Source organism: Pongo abelii, chromosome 13 (assembly GCF_028885655.2).
Source record: "Pongo abelii isolate AG06213 chromosome 13, NHGRI_mPonAbe1-v2.0_pri, whole genome shotgun sequence".
NCBI lineage: Eukaryota > Metazoa > Chordata > Mammalia > Primates > Hominidae > Pongo > Pongo abelii.
In genome coordinates, this window is record NC_071998.2 from 114252218 (window position 1) to 114273650 (window position 21433).

Consider the following 21433-nt stretch of genomic DNA (forward strand, 5'->3'; position numbering starts at 1 on the left):
GAATTTGCCAGAAGTGCAGCAAGTTCTGGGGTACCTCTTCATTGTGGAGGCCAGGGAATGGGTGGTTTTATCTATGTTTGTGGAGCTGATGGACTACTCCCTTTTCACTTCTGTCCATGGAGGCCAGAGAAAAGGAATCTTATTGTATAATTTTTCCTTTACTACTTAGTGTTTTGATAAACCTCATTCTTGCTGAGTGATTCAGTTACTTTCAGTTGCCAAAACAAATAATAAAGTATTTTATAAAGTGTATTTTCCTATCACCTTCTCAAAGAAAGTAGGTGGAACTTTGAGCTTGCCAAATCTTCTCAGTTCCTTAGTGTAATTACCAAAGTACATTGTTTTTGAGTCCAGAGTAGTAGTATACAAAGTTGTTAGTGTCTGAGACCAGAGCTTTAGACCACTTTCCCGGGCCTTCTGCCATCCAACTGTTAATCACATTATAAAAGATGGATAAAAGACTTAATTGATTGAGCATGAAAACTTCTCTTGAAGTACACATTCTAAAAAAAAGTTAAAGACTCCTTTACCCAATACTGAGTGTTTTGGGACAAGGCCCAAATTTGTGGCATTAGAAAGGCTTCATAATTGAGTGGAAAGAGTGTAGCCTTTGGAGTCAGATAACTGGGTTTAATTTTTGACTTTAACTCTAACCACATTACATTGAACAAGTTACACCATCTCTCTAAGACTTAATTTCCTCATTTGTGAAATAGAGATATGACAATTAAATTAAAAGGCACTCACCATTAAATTATAAAACAACATAATAGATACTGTAGAAAAATCAAATGTAAAATGCTGTAGGAACAGATATAAGGGAAACAGTTCTTTGGATTCTGGGGTGAGAATGGGCAAGTGGACTGAGAAGACTACTAAGAGAGGGAGATTTTTACATCATGAATGATGAATTGGAGTTGATCAAGTACAAAAGTGAGGAAACCACTTCAGGAAGAGAATCCTGTGAGGGCAAGTATCTAAAGGAATAAAGTATATTTCCTTAGCAAAGGTCTAAATTAGTCCTCCTCCCAACATGTTCCCATAATTTTCTTTACCCTAAATCAGTACTTATTAGGTACGATTTGCTTCTGTTCTCTACTAAACTATAAACTTTGGGGCAAGGTTCTATTTTCCTTTGTTTATCATAGCTTACTCTTTATACATTAACCACTCAATAAGTATTCATTGAATGGATTAAGTGAAACATTTTTCTTTGAATTTTTCAAAAGTACAATTTGAAATGTTTTTGAATGCCATACTATGTATTTAGATTTGGTCTTACGAAATCCAGATGTGTAATAGCTGTTAAGCAGGGGAATTAGTTTAAATAAAAGGCAGCAGAGAGTCCAGGGTTCTAGCCTTAGCTGTACCACTAACTGGTTAAATGACCTTACTTCTCTCGGGGTTACCATTTCTTTATCTAACAGTATTGATTTATAAGTTTTTTTTTCCTACTTTTTACTCTGCCATCAACTTGATTTTAGATTTCTAAGTTTTCTTCCAACTATAATACTCAGGGATTGTGTAGTTTCTCCTGCCAGATGTTTATATGTGGGCCTTTTAGGGGAAAATTGTGTTTGACACATGGTGTATGCTCCATAAATATATAGTCAATGATTAAAAATCCAAAGCATAAATCAGGACTTCTCAGTCAGAGAAATTAAACAGATTTTTAGAACCTTACATCTTTGAGGTACTAGATGAACATGGAGCCATAGCTACTTTTGTTAGTTAATGAGTATAACGTTATATCGTTTTGTTGATGTTTTGACAACCAAATGAAACATTGCCACAAAGTTTGCAGAACTAGGTTTTAAAATGATGGTGAGTTTAAGTTTCATTCCAAGACTCAATAATTGAATGAATTTTCATAAGTGACACATATTTATACTTTTTGCTGGGAATTTTTGGTATGAAACCCTTATTTGGGTAATGTTCATATTGAGCTGAGTTCTAAGAAACTGTGGTGTGGGAAGATGCAGTTTTTAATGAACTTCTCATTTCTTGCTTTGTAAGGTATTTCCCAGCTCTAGAATTTATGCTAAAGTTTAACTGCCCTGAATTTTTCCTGTTGGGTGTTAATGTGAAATTTGGCCTGTTAAAATCATGTTAATATTTTAAATTTAAGTATCAATAATGCTAGGAAAACCTTATTGTGCCCTCACAATAACTAAGTGCTTTCCATTTCATTTACATGTACAACTTTAAAAATTAGAGGGTAGGCCGAGGCGGGCGGATCACGAGGTCAGGAGATCGAGACCATCCTGGTTAACACAGTGAAACCCCGTCTCTACGAAAAATACAAAAAATTAGCCGGGCGTGGTGGCGGGCGCCTGTAGTCCCAGCTACTCAGGAGGCTAAGGCAGGAGAATGGCGTGATCCCAGGAGGCGGGGCTTGCAGTGAGCCGAGATCCCGCCACTGCACTCCAGCCTGGGCGACAGAGTGAGACTCCGTCTCAAAAAATAAAAAAAAAAAAATTAGAGGGTAGAAAACAGAAGGCTAGTACTTATATATTTTTGGAGGCTAAGACTTGAATTGCAACTTAGCCCAAAGAAATCACTGTAAGTAGTTAGGGTTATCCTGAAGGGAATATGTTTTATTTATTTTTTTGAAGTCTGAAATATCTTGGCCTTGAATAGCATGAAATTCCCTTATTATCTGGAATTAAAAAAAACCCTAAGCTATAAGTAGTGAAAGTCTTAGGAAAATATTTTTGAAGTATTTAAAAAAAAATTCCATATATGTTGTGTAAGAAGTAGAGTGTAATTGAATATCTGGCAGACATTCTATATGAGTATCTTTATGGTTTTTGTTTTTCAGGCATTAAAAAATATTTAATCATTCATGTGTTGAGACTCATTCTTGAGTTATGGATGACAAGGCTTCTGTTGGAAAAATCAGTGTCTCTTCAGACTCAGTGTCTACTCTTAATAGTGAAGATTTTGTCTTGGTTTCCAGGCAAGGAGATGAGACACCGTCTACAAATAATGGAAGTGATGATGAGAAAACAGGACTCAAGGTAAAACTCCGTAACCTAAGATTGTTTTGCTTAGCTTTTCTAAGCCCATTGCAAAACTTGGCCTTAACAGAAAACAGATATGGGAGGAAAGTGAGAACATGGAAGTAATATACTTCTTTTTCTTTAAAGAATTTTATTTTCACTTAGTGAGAAGTTTGTATTTGATTAAAGATTTTCACTCTGATTAGCTTTTCCTAAATTTTTCAGTACCCCTAAGTGTCAAAACTAGTGGTTATAGTATAAACATTTGTCATTTTAGTATTGTTTTCACTTTTCCATTGAATTACAAGTACTTGTTTTGTTTGGTCCTGGTTTACATATTGTAAGGGCCCTGGCAGGTCAAGGATGCTATTTACGAAAATGTGTTTTAGGATTGTTGAAACAACTTTAAATACCTGGCCATTTTTTTTTTATAATTTCTCAGCCACTATTACTTATTTTCCAATGCCCTATTATTGTTCTACTCTTTATTGACATAAAAACAGATTATCTGTTAAAGTTGTCATTTAAAATATAAGTAGCTTTAAAAATGTTTTAATTCCTGTTAACATCTTTTCATGCAACAAATGTTTACTAAGTAATGACTATATGCCAATTATTGTTCTAAGTACTGGGGATATAGTGGTGAACAACACAGGCAAAACTCCCTGCCCTTCTAGAGCTTTAATTCTAATGGGGGAAATAGACTGTAAGCAAATAAGAAAATAAATATATCAAGTAAATTTAGGTGCTGTGAAGAATAACAAAACAGGATATGTGGATAAACAGTGAACAACATTATGATTGTTCCTTGACTTTTAAAAATTTTTGTTAAAATGAGAATACTTGGACACAGGATGGGGGGTAGCGGGGAGGGATAGCATTAGGAGAAATACCTAATGTAAATGACAAGTTAATGGGTGCAGCATACCAGCGTGGCACATGTATACATATGTAACAAACCTGCACATTGTGAACATGTACCCTAGAACCTAAAGTATAATTTAAAAAAAATTTTTTTTGTCAAAATTTTGAAAAGTTGCCAGGTGTTGTGGCTCACACCTATAATCCCAACACTTTGGGAGGCCTTGGCAAATGAATCACTTGAGCCTAGGAGTTGGAGACCAGCCTGGGGAACATGGCAAAACCCCATTTCTACAAAAGTTTAAAAAATTAGCCAGGTGTGGTGGCACACACCTTTAGTCCCCACTACTTGGGAGGCTTACATGGGAGGATCGCTTGAGGCCAGGAGGTGGAGGCTGCAGTGAAGCATGATCACACCACTGCACTTCAGCCCGGGTGACAGAGTGAGATCCTGTCTCAAAAAAGAAAAAACCCTTACTCTTACTCATAAATATATAGAGGAATAAATAAAAAACAGTAAAACTTAAAAAAAATAATAAGAGTGAATGACAGGTGCTTTTTTAGAGAAGGTCTTGAGATGACATTTGAGGTGAGGCCCAAATGAAGTGAGGGAGAAGGCCATGGAAAAATCTGGGAAAAGAGCTTTCCAGTTAGAGCAGCAAATAGAAAGACCATGAGGAGAACCACCCTTGTTAGGACAGGGGTTAGAGCAGAATGAACAAAGTAAAAAGCAGTAAAGGGTGAGATCCAATAGTGGGCATGGGCTGGATTGTGTAGAACCCTGTGGAGCTTAGTAGGAAGTGTGGGGCTTTGTTAAAAAAAAAAAGTGAGTAGAAATTTTGGAGAGTTTTGAATGGGATCATGATCTAATTTATATTTTTAAAAGCTCACTGGTTAAGAGGGACTTGTAGGATGACAGCATGTTCTACTCCTCAGCAGAACTGGTGACAATTACGAAAATAAAACATTTAAGGTCTCTGAAAGTGTTTTAAAGGAAATACAGCAAATGAAAAAACATTTATTCAAGAAAATTTACTAAAATTTGGTCAGAGGGGCAAGAACCTGTTATTGGTAACAAGACCTGCCCTTTCCTTACCCTATCCCAGCTGAGAGAGATGGTAACTCCTCTCCATATTGATGCAGTGAAGAAGACAAGAATCCTTGTCCCCCACCAGCTCCCATTCTGGGCTATCTTCCAAAGCAGGAGCAAGATATCAGTATTTCTCATCCTGCTTCCCCATGCCTGTTTGTGGCCAAGTGTGACTAAGAGTTGGGGGCCTTGTTTTTCTTCCCAGCCCCTGCTCCTGGGACAGAGGCTTTACTTTGGGCAGAGCACCTAACCCTGGGGTGTCACTCAGTGACACACAGTGTGTCATTGTCTCTACTTCCAGCTCCAAAGCCATGTCTCAGAGATTTTACCTTCAGGGAAAAGTTGGCCTTAAAACAGCCTTCTTAAAGGAATGGGCTTCATTCACGACAGAGTATAGAAAAGTTTAAGCCTAAGGTTACTCTAAAAAATAGTGGAGGCTGTGGTGAAAGGTAATTGGGGAAGATTGGTAGATTAATGGGACATTTAGACTTGACTATAGACGTGCTCATTTGCCTGAGGAAACTAGGGAAAGACACAACTGGGAGGAGATCACCAAGGGTCAAACAAATCTCAACCCTTGACCTCTGGAACTTTCACTTCAAAGATACCCAAGTTTGATTGACTTAGACTATGGAGCAGTTTATACTGTAGTGCATTGTTGAAATCATTACAGCAATCAGACAGCAATTAGTGTAATTTAACAAGCTAGATGTGGTCCGAGAAACCAAGAGTCAGCGAGAGCCCTGCCCAAACCACTCTCATCCCAAGGTGACAGTGAGCAATCTCAAGTCTGAGCTCCCTGAGGAGCAATTCCAGAGGCTTAACACTGGACAATGGAATCTACAAAAATCAACTAGCCAGTCATCCAGTAAACAAGCATCAACAATAACAAATCTTGCAGTGGGGAGACCAGTACTCAGCGTTGGTACTGTATATTATCTCAAGTATCTAGTTTCTAACCAAAAATTATAAGACATTCAGAGAAACAAGAAAATATGACCCAGATATCCCGTTAAAAAAGCAAGCAACAGATACTGTCTGTGAGAGTGACTGGTTGGGTTTAACACAGAGCTTTCAAGGTAGCTATTATTAATATATTCAGCAAATTAAAGGAAATCATGTTTAAAGAAATGAAGGCATGATGATAGTTTCACATGAAATAGAGAATATTAATAATGAGATAGAAATCATTTTAAAAAGAAGCAAATGGAAATTCTGGAATGGAACATCACAGTAACTGAAATGAAAAACTCACTTGAGGGCACAACAGTACATCTCAACTGGCAAAAGAAAGAGTTAATGAACTTGATGATAGATCAGTAGAAGTTACTCAAAGAACATGAAGAAAAACAATGTAGAAAAAAACAGGCTCAGAAAAATATGGGAAACTATTAAGTGTACCAACATGCTTGTAATAGGAGTATCAAAAGGAGAGGAGAAAGAGAAATGACTAGGAAAAAATTTTAAGTAATAATGTCCAAAAACATCCCAAATTTATTTAAAAACAATAATTTATATATCCAGGAAGTTGAATGAACTCCATGTAGGATAGATGCAAAGAGATTCACAAAGAGGAATATCTTGGTAAAAATGCTAAAAGCCAAAGACAAAGAAAAAATCTTGAGAGAGTAGCAAGAGATAACTGACTCATCAACTTACAAGGGAACCTGCCCATAAGATTTATAGCTAACTTCTCAGCAAAAAAATGGAGGCAAGAAGCCAGTGGGACAACATATTCAAAGCACTTAAACCAAAAAAACTGTTAACCAACAGTTCTATGTCCAGCAAAGCTGTTATTCAAAACTGAAGGTTCCTTGAAGTAAAGGCATTCTGAGGTAAAAACTCAGAGAATTTGCTGTTGGCAGGCCCACTTTACAAGAAACACTAAAGGAAGTTCTTCAGGCTGAAAGCAAGTTACTCCAAATGATGATTTTAATCCACATGAAAAATCAGCACCAGTAAAAATAATTATGTAGTAATAACACTATAAATGCATATTTTCTCCTTTTCTCTTTTGTGTTGTGTATATATCATGTGTATCTATATAGGCACTTAATAGCTGTAAAGTTCCCTAAGAACTGTTTAAGCTGTATCCCATAAATCTTAGTATATTTACTGCATTTTACTGCAGTACTATATACTACGTATATAGTATATTGTTGGGCCTATGAGATGCGGAAATGTAATATATTTGCCAATAATAGGAAAAAGGAGATAAGATAGGGACAGATCTGTGTTTGGGCTAGGAAATAACTCCATATAGTAACTCAAATTCATAAGAATAAATGAAGAAAACCAGAAACGATAAATAAGAAGGTTAATATAAGAAAAGCTGTAAATGTACATTGATTCCTCTCTCAACTTCTTTAAAGGTATATGTAAAATTATATAAAGTAATAATTGTGACAGTGTATTGTTGGACTTCTAACATTTATAGATATAATGTGTGTAGCAATACCACAAAAGGCAGGGGGAAGGGAATAGAGCTATGTGTGAATAATGTTTCTATTTCTCAGTGGAATTGAGTGAGTATAAATCAGATGCTCATTCTGATAAGATGTACATTGTTTCAAGTCCAACAGAGCTTAAAGATTAAAAAAAATAAAAAGGGTAATCCCAGCACTTTGGGAGAGTGAGGTGGGTGGTTTGCTTGAGGCCAGGAGTTTAAGACCAGCTTGGGCCACATGGTGAAACCCCGTCTCTACAAAAACAAACAAACAAAAAAACCCGCACAAATCAGCCAGGCATTGTGGTGTGTGTCTGTAGTCAGAAGGCAATTTGGGAGGCTGAGGTGGGAGAATTACTTGAGCCCAGGAGGTTGATGCTCTGGTGAGCCATGGTCACACCACTGCATTCTAGCCCAAGTGACAGAGTGAGACCCTCTCTAAAAAAAAATAATAATAAAAATAGTACATTGTAAGTTCCCAGAGGAACTACCAAGGATACAAGTAAAAATATATGTGGAAAAAAATCATTAAAGAAATGTAAATGCTATATTAGAAAATATTTACTAAGTCCAAGAGAAAGCAATAATAGAGGCACAAAAAAGATAAGAGACACACTAAAAATGATAAAGTTGGCACTCCTGAATCCAGCTATATCAATAATAATACTAAATGTAAATAGATTAAGCAGTGTAATCAAAAGGGGAGATACTGTTAGATTGGATAAAAATATATGATCCAGCTGTATGGTATCTACAAGATATACTTTAGGTTTGGAGATACAAATAGATTTAAAATAAAAGGATGGAAAAATATAATGCAAACAGCAATTATAAGAAAGCTGGATTGGCTATTCTGATTTTAGACAAAATAGACTTTAAAACAAAAAACTTTACTAGAGGTGATATATGAATAATGACATTTTGTAATGAGAAGGATCAGTCCATCACAAACATCTAACAATTACATACCTAATAACCAAGCACCAAAATGCATAAAGCAAAAACTGACAGAAATGAAGAGAAAATGGGCAATTCAAGAATAATTGTTAGCTGGGTGTGGTGGCTTACGCCTGTAATCCCAGCAATTCAGGAGGCTGAGGCGGGTGGATTGCTTGAGCTCAGGAGTTCGAGACCAGCCTGGGCAACATAGCAAGTCCCCGTCTCATTAAAAAAAAAAAAATTATTGAAGATTATAATACACTGCTTTCAATAATGAAGGGGACAACTAGGCCAATCAATAAGGAGATAGAAGCCTTAAATGACACTGTTGACCAACTAGAGCTAACAGATCTCTGTAGAACACTCACCCCAACAATAGCAGAGTATTCATTCTTTTCAAGTGCACCCAAAGTATATTATTCCAACCATAAGGGCAGGAAACTAGAAATCAATAACAGAAGTAAAACTGAAAATTCACTACTACAGGGAAATTAAACAACATATACTCCTAAATAAAAAGTTGAAGAAAAAAATCAAAAAAGAAGTTAGAAAATACTTGAAATGAATGAAAATGCAGATACAATATACTAAGACTTATGGGATACAGCTTAAACAGTTCTTAGGGAGATTTATAGCTGTTAAGTGCCTACATTAAGAAAGAAGAAAGACCTAAACTTAATATCCTAACCTTCCACCTTAAGACCCTGGTAGAAAGGTACACTAAACCTACAACAGTCAGGAGGAAGGAAAATAAAAGAACAGAAATTAATGAAACAGAATAGAAAAGCAGTAGAGAAAAATCAGTGGAACCAAAAATTGATTCTTTGAAAATACCAACAAAATTGACAAAGCTTTAATTAGATTAACCACAAAAAAAGAAGACAATTTACTGGAATCATAAATGAAAGGGGATAATACTGCTGATAATATGTAGAATTATGAAGGAATACTAGAGTTGTGTGCCCATAAATAGGTAATTTAGATGAAATGGACAAATTTCTAGAGCGACACTAATGAAACTGATAAAATAGTCTGAACAGATCTATAACAAAGAGATTGAATTGGTAATCAAAAAAGTACCCCAAAGAAAACCCTGGACTCAGGTGGCTATACTGTTGAATTCTACCAGATACTTAAATAAGAATTAATATCTATTCTGCACAAACTCTTCTCTGGAATAGAAAAGTAGGGAATACTTCCCAACTTACTCCGTGAGAACACCATTACCCTGATACCAAAATCAGACAAAGACATCAAAGGGAAACTGCACACCAATGTCTTTAATGCATATGGACACAAAAATCCTTGAAATACTAGCAAAGTGAATTCAGCTGGTATATAAATATAAAAAGGATTACATACCATGATCAAGTGGGAGTTATTCCAGGAATGTAAGGTTATTTTAACATCTGAAAATTATTAATGTAATACACCATATCTATAGAATAAAAAGCAAAACCCACATGATCATCTCAGTAGATGCAGAAAAAGCATTTGACGAAAATCTAACACCTTTTCATGAAAAAAGAAATGAGAAAACTGAAACTAGAAATACAATGGAACATTTCAACCTGATAAAGGACATTTACAGAAAGCTCACAGGTAAAATCATACTTGATGGTGAGTGATTCTTCCCCCCCTAAGTTTAAGAATAAGACAAGGAGGTCTACACTCACCACCAATCTTCAACATTGTGCTAGGGCCAGGTGCAGTGGTTCATGCCTGTAATCCCAGCACTTTGAGAGGCTGAGATGGGAGGATCACTTGAGCCCATGAGTTTGAGAACAGCCTGGGCAACATATAGAGACTCCATCTCTACAAGAAAAAAAAATTTTTTTAATTAGCTGAATGTGGTGGCATGCTCTTGTAGTCCCAGTTATTTGGAGGCTGAGGTGGGAGGATCTCTTGAGCTGGAGAGGTCAAGGCTGCAGTGCGTTGTGATCATAACCACTGTATTCCTACCTGGGCAACAGAGGGAGACCCTGTCTCTACTTAGAAAAAAAGATATCAAGAAAAGTGAAAACAACAACAACAAAAATGCAATGAAAGAATTTGTAAATGATAATAGTTCTAGGAAGTATAAAGAACTAAACCATCAACTGCTGAATGGGTAAACAAAATGTGGTATACAATGGAATATTATTAAGCCATAAAATACTGATACATGCTGCTACATAGATGAACCTTAAGAACATTATGCTGAATGACATGTCCGTCACAAAAGACTACAAATTACATAATTTCATGAATATGAAATATTCAGAATAGGCAAATCTTTAGAGACAGAAAATGAGTGGTTGCCTAGGGCTGGTTGGAGGAGTCTAGTGGGAATAGAAAGGTGATAACTTAAGGGTATATTGTGCTACTTTTTAACAATGTTTGTACTAAAAAAAATTTTTTTTGAGACGGAATCTCTGTCACCCAGGCTGGAGTGCAGTGGCGTGATCTCAACCCACTTCAACCTCCACCTCCTGGGTTCAAGAGATTCTCCTGCCTCAGCCTCCTGAGTAGCTGGGATTACAGGCATGCACCACCATGCTTGGCTACTTTTTGTATTTTTAGTAAAGTTGGGGTTTCACCATGTTGACCATGCTGGTCTCGAACTCCTGACCTCAGGTGATCCCCCTGCCTTGGCCTCCCAAAGTGCTAGGATTACAGGCGAGAGCCACCGTGCCCTGCCTGTGCCACTTTTTGAGGTAATGAATTTGTTTTAAAATTTCTTTGGTAGTTGCATATATCTGTGAATATACTTAAACCATTGAACATACATTTTAAATGAATGAATTGTATGGTTTATGAATTATATCTCAATAAGTCTTTTCTAAAAAGCTCCCTGGACAATTAGCAGGAAAGGGGCAAGAATGGTAGCAAGGAGAGCAGGGGTAAATGTGCTCTGATTCAGAATATGTTTTGGTATTAATGTGGGTAAATTAGATACAGGGTATGAGGTAAAGAGAAGTAGATGATTCCTAGATTTTGGCCTGGGCTGTTTAGTCTAATCCTGAACTAAAAAGTAATGGCGTTACCTCAGTAATGCCATTTACTGAGATGGGAAAGAGAAAGGTAAGTCCAGAATTGGGTCAGGAGAACATATTACATTTGAGTTGACTGTTAGCTGTCTCTTTGGAGATGTCAGGTGGGTAGTTTGATAGTTGGATGTATGAGACTAATACTAAGGAGAGGTTGGTTGTAGCTGCCATCAATAGTATTTACATGCTATTTAAAGCTATGAAATTATGGCTGGGTGCAGTGGCTCAGGCCTGTAATCCCAGCACTATAGGAGACTGAGGCAGGCAGATCACTTCAGGTCAGGAGTTTGAGACCAGCCTGGCCAACATGGTGAAACCCTATTTCTACTAAAAATACAAAATTAGCCGGTCATGGTGGTACAGCCTGTAATCCTGGATACTTGGGAGGCTGAAGCAGGAGAATTGCTTGAACACCGGAGGCGGAGGTTGCAGTGAGCCTACATTGTGCCATTGCCCTCCAGCCTGGGCGACAAGAGTGAAGCTCCGTCTCAAAAAAATAAAAAAATAAATAAAGCTATAGAATTAGATGAGACCACTCACAATGTGAGTGTAGATATTGAAGAGACAAGTGATAACAGTTGGTTCTTAGGGTACTTCAATATTCAAAGATTGAGATGAAGAGAAATCAGCAGAAAAAACTGAGAAGAAATAACTCCTGAGATATAAGAAAACCCAGGTGTATTACTTCGTATTCACACTGCTGATAAAGACATACCTGAGACTGGGAAGAAAAAGAGGTTTAATGGACCTACAGTTCCACACATCTGGGGAGGCCTCACAATTACGGCAGAAGGCAAAGAGAAGGAAGTCATGTCTTACATGGATGGAAGCAGGCAAGAGAAGAGAGAGATTGTGCAGGAAAACTCCCGTTTTAAAAACCATCAGATCTCGTGAGACTCACTATCACGAGAACAGCACGGGAAAGACCTGCCTCCATGATTTAATTACCTCCCTCCAGGTTCCTCCCACAACACATGGGAATTGGGGGAGTTACAATTCAAAATGAGATTTGGGTGGGGACACAGCCAAACCGTATCACTAGGAGAGCAGAATTCCTTGGAAGACAAGTGAGGAAGGTGTTTCAGGAAAGCAGTAGTGATCAGGTATGTCTGATTTGGCTAATAGATTGATTTAGATAATAAGTGAAAAGTAACAAGATGCAGGCCTTGGGGATCCTCAAGAATAATGGGTTTTTTTGGAGAGATTGGACTGTAGTAAGGTTAGTGTGGGTTCATTAGTAAATAGGAGATGATAAAGAAGTGGAAATAAATATAGACAACTTTTTCAAGGACTTTTGCTATAAAATGAGGGCAGAAAAATTGAGTGATAGCTGCAGGGGTTATGGATTTTATTGAATGATTGTAGGATATTTACATATTGGCAGGAATTATTTAGTAAAAAGGGTATGTTACTAGTATGAAAAGAGAGCAGAATCTTTGATTAGGGAGAAGAGTTTCCTGTGCGTAAGTAGAATAGTTAGCCTAGGAACAGTTTCTAGAAATTAAGACAGCAGTAAATATGCAAGTAAATCCATCTTGTCTCCTTTTGGATTTCCTCCATTTGAAAATTTTCTTGTAAACTTTCAAAGTAGTTTGACTTACTCTTCCTGTTTCTACTTTGATAGTCATTTATAGTACATGGGGGGAACCCTCAGGTATCTTACGAAGAGCAACTTTTTTTGCTGTCTCATGTGTCTTTTTTTTCCTGAAAAATTTTTTTTTTTTTTAGACAGTTTAACTCTTGTTGCCCAGGCTGGAGTGCAGTGGCATGATCTCCACCTCCCGGGTTCAAGTGATTCTCCTGCCTCAGCCTCCTGAGTAGCTGGGATCACAAGCACATGCCACTACACTTGGCTAATGTTTTGTATTTTTAGTAGAGATGGGGTTTTACCATGTTGGCTAGGCTGATCTTGAACTCCTGACCTCGGGTGATCTACCTGCCTCGGCTTCCCAAAGTGCTGGCATTACAGGTGTCAGCCACCATGCCCTGCCTTTTTTCTTAATTTTTAACTTTTGTGGGTACATAGTAGGTGTATATATTTATGCGTTAATGTGTATATATGCATTACATGAGACATGAGACATTTTCATACAGGTGTGCAACGAGTAATAATTACACCAGGGTAAATAGGGTATCCATTACCTTAAGCATTTATTCTTTGTGTTACAAACAATTCAATTCTACCCCCTTTTTTTTTTTTTGAGGTGGAGTCTGGCCCTGTTGCCCAGGCTGCAGTGCAGTGGTGCAATCTCAGCTCACTGCAACCTCCACTTACTGATTTCAAATGATTCTCATACCTCAGCCTTCTGAGTAGTTGGGACAGTAGGCATGCACCACTATGCCCGGCTAATTTTTGTATATTTAGTAGAGATGGTGTTTTACCAGGTTGGTCAGGCTGGTATTGAATTCCTGGCCTCAAGTAATCTGCCTGCCTTGGACTCTCAAAGTGCTCGGATTACAGGCATGAGAAACTGTGTGCGGCGCAGTTATACTCTTTTAGTTATTTTTAAATGTTCAGTTAAATCATTTTTTACCACCATAGTTATACTCTTTTACTTTTATTTTTTATTTTTTTTTAAATTATTATTATTTTTGAGACAGAGTCTTGCTCTGTCACCCAGGTTGGAGTAAAGTGGCAGGATCTGGGCTTACCGCAACCTCTGCCTCCCAGGTTCAAGTGATTCTCCTGCCTCAGCCTACTGAGTAGCTGGGATTACAGGTGTGCACCACCAAACCTGGCTAATTTTTGTATTCTTAGTAGAGACGGGGTTTTGCCATGTTGGCCAGGCTGGTCTTGAACTCCTGACCTCAGATGATCCGCCTGCCTTGGCCTCCCAAAGTGCTAGGATTACAGGTGTGAGCCACTGCCCCCAGCTAGTTATTTTTAAATGTACAATTAAACCATTTTTACTGTAGTCACCGTATTGTGCTAGCAAATACTAGGTCTTATTCTTTCTAACTATGATTTGTCTTGTTTACCAGAAAGAAATACCTGTATAGTCATGCCCTGCATGACAACATTTCAGTCCACAACCAACTGCATGTATGAAGGTGGTCCCAAAAGATTATAATACCATATTTTTATTGTACCTTTTCTGTGTTTAGATATGTTTAATACACGCATACTTACCATTGTGTTAGAATTGCCTACAGTATTCAGTGTAGTAACATGCTATACAGGTTTGTAGCCTAGGAGTAACAGGCTATACCATACAGCCTAGGTGTATAGTGGGCTATGCTTCCTAGGTTTATGTAAGTACACTCTATGATGTTTATACAACAGAACTGCCCAACAGTGCATTTCTCAGAATGTATCCCTGTTGTTAAGTGATCCATGGTTGTGTTTTGTAGACAAGGAAATTGAGGAACATGTTCTCCAAATTTAAAATATTTCCTCTGTGTGTTTAATTTCAGTACATTTGTATATTATCTAAGGTTATTATGTATAGAACTGGAATTGAGGAATTATTAAAATTGTTAAATCTTTAAGGTCTGTCATCAGAGGAAGGTATAATAGTATTATTGGAGATATCTTGCACAGTGGTACTCTCCTTTTTGAAACCTTGTATCGTTTCTCAGCCCTTAGTAGAATGACTAACAGAATGACTTAAAAAAAAAAAAAAGATTTATAGAGCATCTTGTCTATCTTCCTAACAATTTTTTTTTTTTTTTGCCATTTCAATGTGGTATAATCTGGAATTTAAAACATTTTATTTTATTTTATTTTGTAGAGGCAAGGTCTTCATATGTTGCCCAGATTAGTCTCAAACTCCTGGCCTCAAATGATCCTCCCACATTGGCCTCCTAAAGTGTTGGGATTACAGTCATGAGCCACCACACCTGGCCAACATGACATTTAATAAATTCCAAGGCTCTCAAGTTTTGTTTGTTTGTTGAGACAGAGTTTTGCTCTGTTGCCCAGGCTGGAGTGGAGTGGCACGGCACAATCTCAGTTCATTACAACCTCCGCCTCCTGGGTTCAGATGACTTGTGCCTTAGTCTCCTGAATAGCTGAGATTACAGTCATGTGACAGTGTGCCACCATGCCGGGCTAATTTTTTTTTTTTAGTAGAGATGGGGTTTTGCCATCTTGGCCTCAAGTGGTCCACCTGCCTCAGCCTCCCATTGTGCTAGGATTACAGGTGTGAGCCACTACGCCAGGCCCTGGAATTTTTCTTTGTTTCTGTTTTAGTGCTAACATTTATGCTTGGGACATAAACATAAAAGTGGAACCATGAGTTGGGTGTCATAGTGTGTACCTATAGTCCCAGCGACTTAGGAGGCTGATGCAGGAGGATTGCTCAAAGCCAGGACTTCAAGGCTGCAGTGCTCTATAAGCATGCCTGTGAATAGCCACTGCGGTTCAGCCTGGGCAACATAGTGATACCCTGTCTCAAAAAAGAAATGTTTTTTTAAACTTTTATTTTAGATTCAGGGGGTACATGTACAGGTTTGTTACAAATGTACATTACGTGAATCTGAGGTTTAGGGTACAATTACACCCAGGTAGTAAGCACAGTACCCAATAGATAGTTTTTTCAACCCTTATCCCTCTGTCTCCTTCCCTTCCTACCCTCTGTTGCAGTCCTCAGTGTCCATTGCTCCTATCTTTATGTCCACGTGTACCCGATGGAAAACGTGTTTTAAAAGTCTGTCACTATTCCACGCCAAAACTCCAAAAGTCCCAGATGAGTGTCTTGTTGAAAGGTCATTTGACAGCTAGTAGCTATCACAGGATAGGGATTCCCATTTTTGAAAATATGATAACCGACACAGCCTAAGAAGTTTCCATTATAAAATAATTAGGAAAGCTGGCTGAAATGTAACAAACACCCTTTTAATTGCCTAGCTGTATTTACAAGAAAGTAATGACAGTCTTCAAGGAACAAAAACAAAGAGGGTACTGAAAGCTGGAACTATACATACGGGCTGACATTTGGTCTGCACTGAGGAATTTTCTTTATAACCAAAGTGCTTGGATTTTGATAACTACGTTGGGCAAGAGGTAAGGCCTTGGGTTTAGAGAGAGAGGTGTTGGAGCTGAGATCTCCTCAGAAAGTGTACTCAGGGGCTACGTCCTAACTTGATAGGGTAAAAATCCTACCTGTAGTCACAGAAAGAACATAAGGAAACTTACATTTCTTAGCTTGGACACTAATTTGGAGGAGGGTCTTGCTGGGAATTTGTTCCCACAGGCTTGCCTTCATGTATGTTTAGAGTTTGAATTTACACTACTTGTATGTTCCTTGATTGGTAATACTCCAGGCACCTTACAGAAGCAATTGCAGAACTGCTCTGGAAGAACATACTTGCCACTCAGGCTACATGGTATTTCCCCAGATAACCCTCTTAAAACAGAGCACACAATCCAAAATTTACAAATATATACAAAGAATTACTTATTATGAGCAAGTTAGCAAACCCCAGCAGAACTGAATCCCACTAGAACTTGGGCATTAGAATTATTAGGTATAACCTTAAGGGAAATATGATTAAAATCATTAAAGACTTAAAGCAAAATTAGAAAACATTTAAAAAGAACAAAATATCAAAAAATGTGAAAATTAAGCCAACTAAAACTGGAATTCTGCAATTAAATTTAGAGCCAGTGAAATTAAAAGTGCAGCAGATATGTTAAACAGCAAATTACACATGGCTGAAGAGAGAATCAAATACCTGGAAAATGGATCTGAAGAAATTATCCAGAAGATAGCATTGAAAGATAAGATATGAAAGACCATTTAAGAGACATGAAAATTAAGATGAGAAGGACCAACCATCTTAAGTGTTCTATAATAAGAGAATGGTGAAGATGGAAGAAAATACTTGAAGAGATAATAGTTGAATATTTTGCAGAAGTGATAAACGATATAAATCACTGGCTTCAAAGAACACAGTAAGTCCCAAGTGGAATGATAGTAGAACTGGAGAACATCATAGCCAGAGAGAAAATAATACAAGGCTGAATGAGAATAGAGATGAACTGGACTTGGTGCCTGTATTTAAGATGCTTATAGCTTAGGGTAGATGACAATTAAAAATCTTGTTACATTTTTTTCTATTACTCTTTCCTTTGTAACAAATTACCTCTCCCCATTGTAGTGGCACATGTCTGTAATCCCAGCACTTTGGGAGGCTGAGGCAGGAGGATCACTGGAGCCCAGGAGTTCAAGACCACCCTGGGCAACAACAGTGCAACCCTGTCTCTTTTTAAAAAAAAATAAAAATTGTAAGAAAAAAACTCCAAATTACCTCGATACTCAGTGGATTAAAACGTTTACTCTTGATTTTGTGGATTGACTGGTTGATTTTTGCCAATCTTGCGCTCATACAACTTCATCTGGTGGGTCGGGTGGGGACTGGGCTTGAGTAGTATGGCTGGGTCTCCTTCCATGTAGTCGCTCATCTTAGGCTTCTTCACAGCATGGTAGTCTTAGGACAGGAGTAGCAGCTGTAAGGCCCTTAGGGCTGAGGCTTAGAAATTATACCACGTGGATTCTCTTGTTCAAAGCAAGTCACAAGTCCAGTTCTTATTCAAGGTTTTGGGTAAATAGGCTATATCTCTTGATTGGAGGTGCTGTAGAGATTCTCTGGCCATATTTAATTTTCAACATCAGTATAGTTAGATGAATTCTGTGGTATAGATGAGCAAAGGGTGCTATAGAACAGAGGATGGAAACCTAACTCAGCTTGAGGGAAGGGTCAAAGAAGGCTTCTTGGAGTTGGTAATGCTTTACGTAAGCCCTTTAAATAAAAGTGTTATGTGATGGTGTAGTTATAGAAAACATAGAGGTATGGCCGGGCGTGATGGCTCACACCTGTAATCCCAGCACTTTGGGAGGCCAAAGTGGGAGGATTGCTTGAGCTCAGGAGTTGGAGACCAGCCTAGGCAATATACTGAGAGCCCATCTCTTTATATATATTAAAAAAAAACCCCAAAATACATAGAGGTATATTTCTTTTTTTTTAACCTAGTCATCCATAAGCAGGTATTTTTCGTAATAAAATGTTTTGACAACTCATATCAAAATGTGAGAACTTTCCATAAAAGCAGAACATGTATTTTCTCCATCTGACTAGGACTATATGTTCCTCTCAGTTGGGAATCTTAGCTCTTACCCAAAGATACTCTGTAAATACTGGTTGGGGATGCACTGATGAACTAGGGTTTCTTATGCAGAAAGATGAGTTACTTTTTTTTTTTTTTGAGACGGAGTCTCGCTCTGCTGCCCGGGCTTGAGTGCAGTGGCATGATCCCTGCTCACTGCAAGCTCCACCTCTCAGGTTCACACCATTCCCCTGCCTCAGCCTCCCAGTAGCTGGGACTACAGGCGCCCACCACCATGCCTGGCTAATTTTTTGTATTTTTAGTAGAGACGGGGTTTCACCATGTTAGCCAGGATGGTCTCGATCTCCTGACCTCGTGATCCACCCGCCTCGGCCTCCCAAGGTGCTGGGATTACAGGCATGAGCCACTGAGCCTGGCCAGATCAGTTAATTTTTTAAACTAATCCTCATAGAGTTTTCTTCTTGAAAAATCTAATTGACATTATTTAGATGAAAGAAAATTGCCAAACTTTATAAAAATAGCAGATAACAAAAGTCAGTCTATCTCAGTAATGCCGAAACTAATCTGATTTGGTTTCTGATACTGCTTTTTTAGAACCTGATAATCTGCTTTACGTGGTGGCTCACGCCTGTAATCCCAGCACTTTGGGAGGCCGAGGCGGGCGGATCACCTGAGGACAGGAGTTTGAGACAAGCCCGGCCAACATGGCAAAACCCCATCTCTACTAAAAATACAAAAATTAGCCGGGCGTGGTGGCACGCACCTGTAATCCCAGCTACTCCAGAGGCTGAGGCAGGAGAATTGCTTGAACCCGGGAGACGGAGGTTGCGGTGAGCTGACATCACGCCACTGCACTCCAGCCTGGGCGACAAGAGCGAAACTTCGTCTCAAACAAAAAAAAAAAAGAAAAAAAGAACCTGGTAATCTTGTCCTTTGTAATGCAGAGCTTTTATTCAGCAAAGTTACTGAACATGAGCTCAGTTTAATTAAGAGGGTTAGAGTGGTGGTGGTGGTGGTGGAGACACATCAGTAAATATGTCATCATGATACAATTCATCATGTACTAGAATCTAGGTATGAGCGAACTGTGTGAGAATGTAATTGTTGCCTAAAGAAGAAAAGAAAGGTTATGTGTAGTAGGTGATAGTTGAGAAAATATTAAGAGTGCCCTGTACAAACAAGTGAGTCTGTAACGTGGTAAGATCCAGAAGCTTGAAAGAATATGGAGTCAGGACTACTGTATGTAGAAGAATTGATTGTATTTGCTTTTCTTTTCCTCCCAAGATGGAAATGGCTTTGTCATTTTTTTTTTTTTTTAGTTATAATAATGTCTGCTTGTTATAGAAAACCAGGCAGTAAGAGACGTAACTAAAACCCAGCCATGGCCATATGCAGTGGCTCATGCCTGTAATCCCAACACACTTTGGGAGGTGGAGGCAGGAGGATTGCCTGAGCCCAGGAGTTCTGGACCAGCCTAGGTAACATGATGGGACCCTGTCTCTATTTTTAAAATAAAAAAATTAAAATAAAACCCATCCATAATCCCATTACTTAGTGAAACAGTTGTAAATGTTTTGGGCCTGTCTTCAGTTGACTTTTCAGGATAAATTCACAAGCTGCTGTTCTTTCCCCTCTTTTTATTTTAAAGTAATACTAGAAATTCTAATGGTAACTTTATGTTGGTTCTTCCTTCGTAGAGTAAGATAAAGAGACTGATAATCAGAACAGCCATGGTTTATAAAGTAAATCATAAAGAAATTTACTGATTTAACAAAGATCACAGAATGAGTGTGTAAGCAGGTTTGAGATTAGTAACTAAATCTTCAAATATCCAAATTGGACTTTTGGTTATTTTGTGTCATGTATTCTGACACAGCTAGGGTTATTTAGTATGTATAAGTAACATACATACTTCTTAATTGCTCAGCTTTTACGCTGAAGCTCATCAATATTACTCAATTTGAACCATTTTTATTTGTGTTTTTACTGCAATAGGATTAAAATAGTGGAAACTGTAGATCATCAGGAATTCGTCTTTAATTTTCTGATCATCTAGGGACTTCTCAAGCACAAACTGTCCCTTCCTAAGCATGTTTTCTTGATGGCCTAAATATCCTTCAGAAAAGGATCCCAAACTGCCTGAAGTAGCTTTGTATAACTGGCAAATCAAGTGGGGCCAAGTTGGTATTGTTGCAGTGAAAGGAAACAAGGACTATAAAATTAGAAGTAGAAAATTGAGACCAGGAAATGACTCTGGATTTTGCCTTTGGAACATTTTGTCCTTTAGTTCCATAAATGCAATTTTGCTCTCAAGGAAACAGACTTGTAGCCAGTTCTACCATATAAGATATTGCCCTTATTTGATATATTTAGAAAGGACAAATGTTATTCCAGTATGCTGCTTTTGTACATGAATAGTATGTGTGTTCTTAGAGTTTCTTTGGGCCATGAAAAGTAGAACTACTTGCTTTCTAAGTTTATTGTTTGTTTTCAAACCTCAACTCTAATAGGTGGATCAGAGTTTCTTTAGAAAGAGCTGAGAGTGGGGTGGAGGAATACCAACACTCATTGGATGCTAACTATTTGGCGGGTACTGTGGTGTGAGGGTTAAATGAGATAGTTCTGTAAAAACCACATGATACAGTGCCTGAAATATACGTAAGTGCCCAATAATGTTATCAAACCCTAATAACAATCCTGTGAGATAGATATTAACATCCTCATTTTAGAGATGAGACTGCTGGGGCTCCCAGACATTAATTTGCCCTCAGTTACAGAATTAATGTCAGAGCAATGTCCCAAAGCCAGATATGTCTTACTTGGGAGCCCAAGTATGGCCACTAAGTTCAGTTGCATAGGGTTTGAACACTATGGTTCTAGTGAGAGCCATTCAGATAATCTATGCTGTGAATGGGGTGCCTCTTGGAGTTGTGCCACAAAACAACTCTGAGCCCAGTTTTTTTTAGTACCACCCTGCTATGTAAGCAGAATTATGAA

General features: G+C 38.0%; 1 protein-coding gene across 8 annotated transcripts in view; it reads left to right on the plus strand.

Moving 5' to 3' along the window:
• RABGAP1 (RAB GTPase activating protein 1) overlaps positions 1-21433 on the plus strand; it is a 172951-nt gene that overhangs the window by 22567 nt on the left and 128951 nt on the right. For 4 of the 8 annotated variants that reach the window (XM_054519399.2, XM_054519400.2, XM_024251732.3 and 1 more), the window contains 1 exon segment: positions 2822-3020. The exons of 1 other annotated variant lie outside the window; for it this stretch is intronic. In XM_054519399.2, the coding sequence (XP_054375374.1) occupies positions 2871-3020 (150 nt within the window). In that variant the 5' untranslated portion in view covers positions 2822-2870. 8 annotated transcript variants of the gene reach the window in all.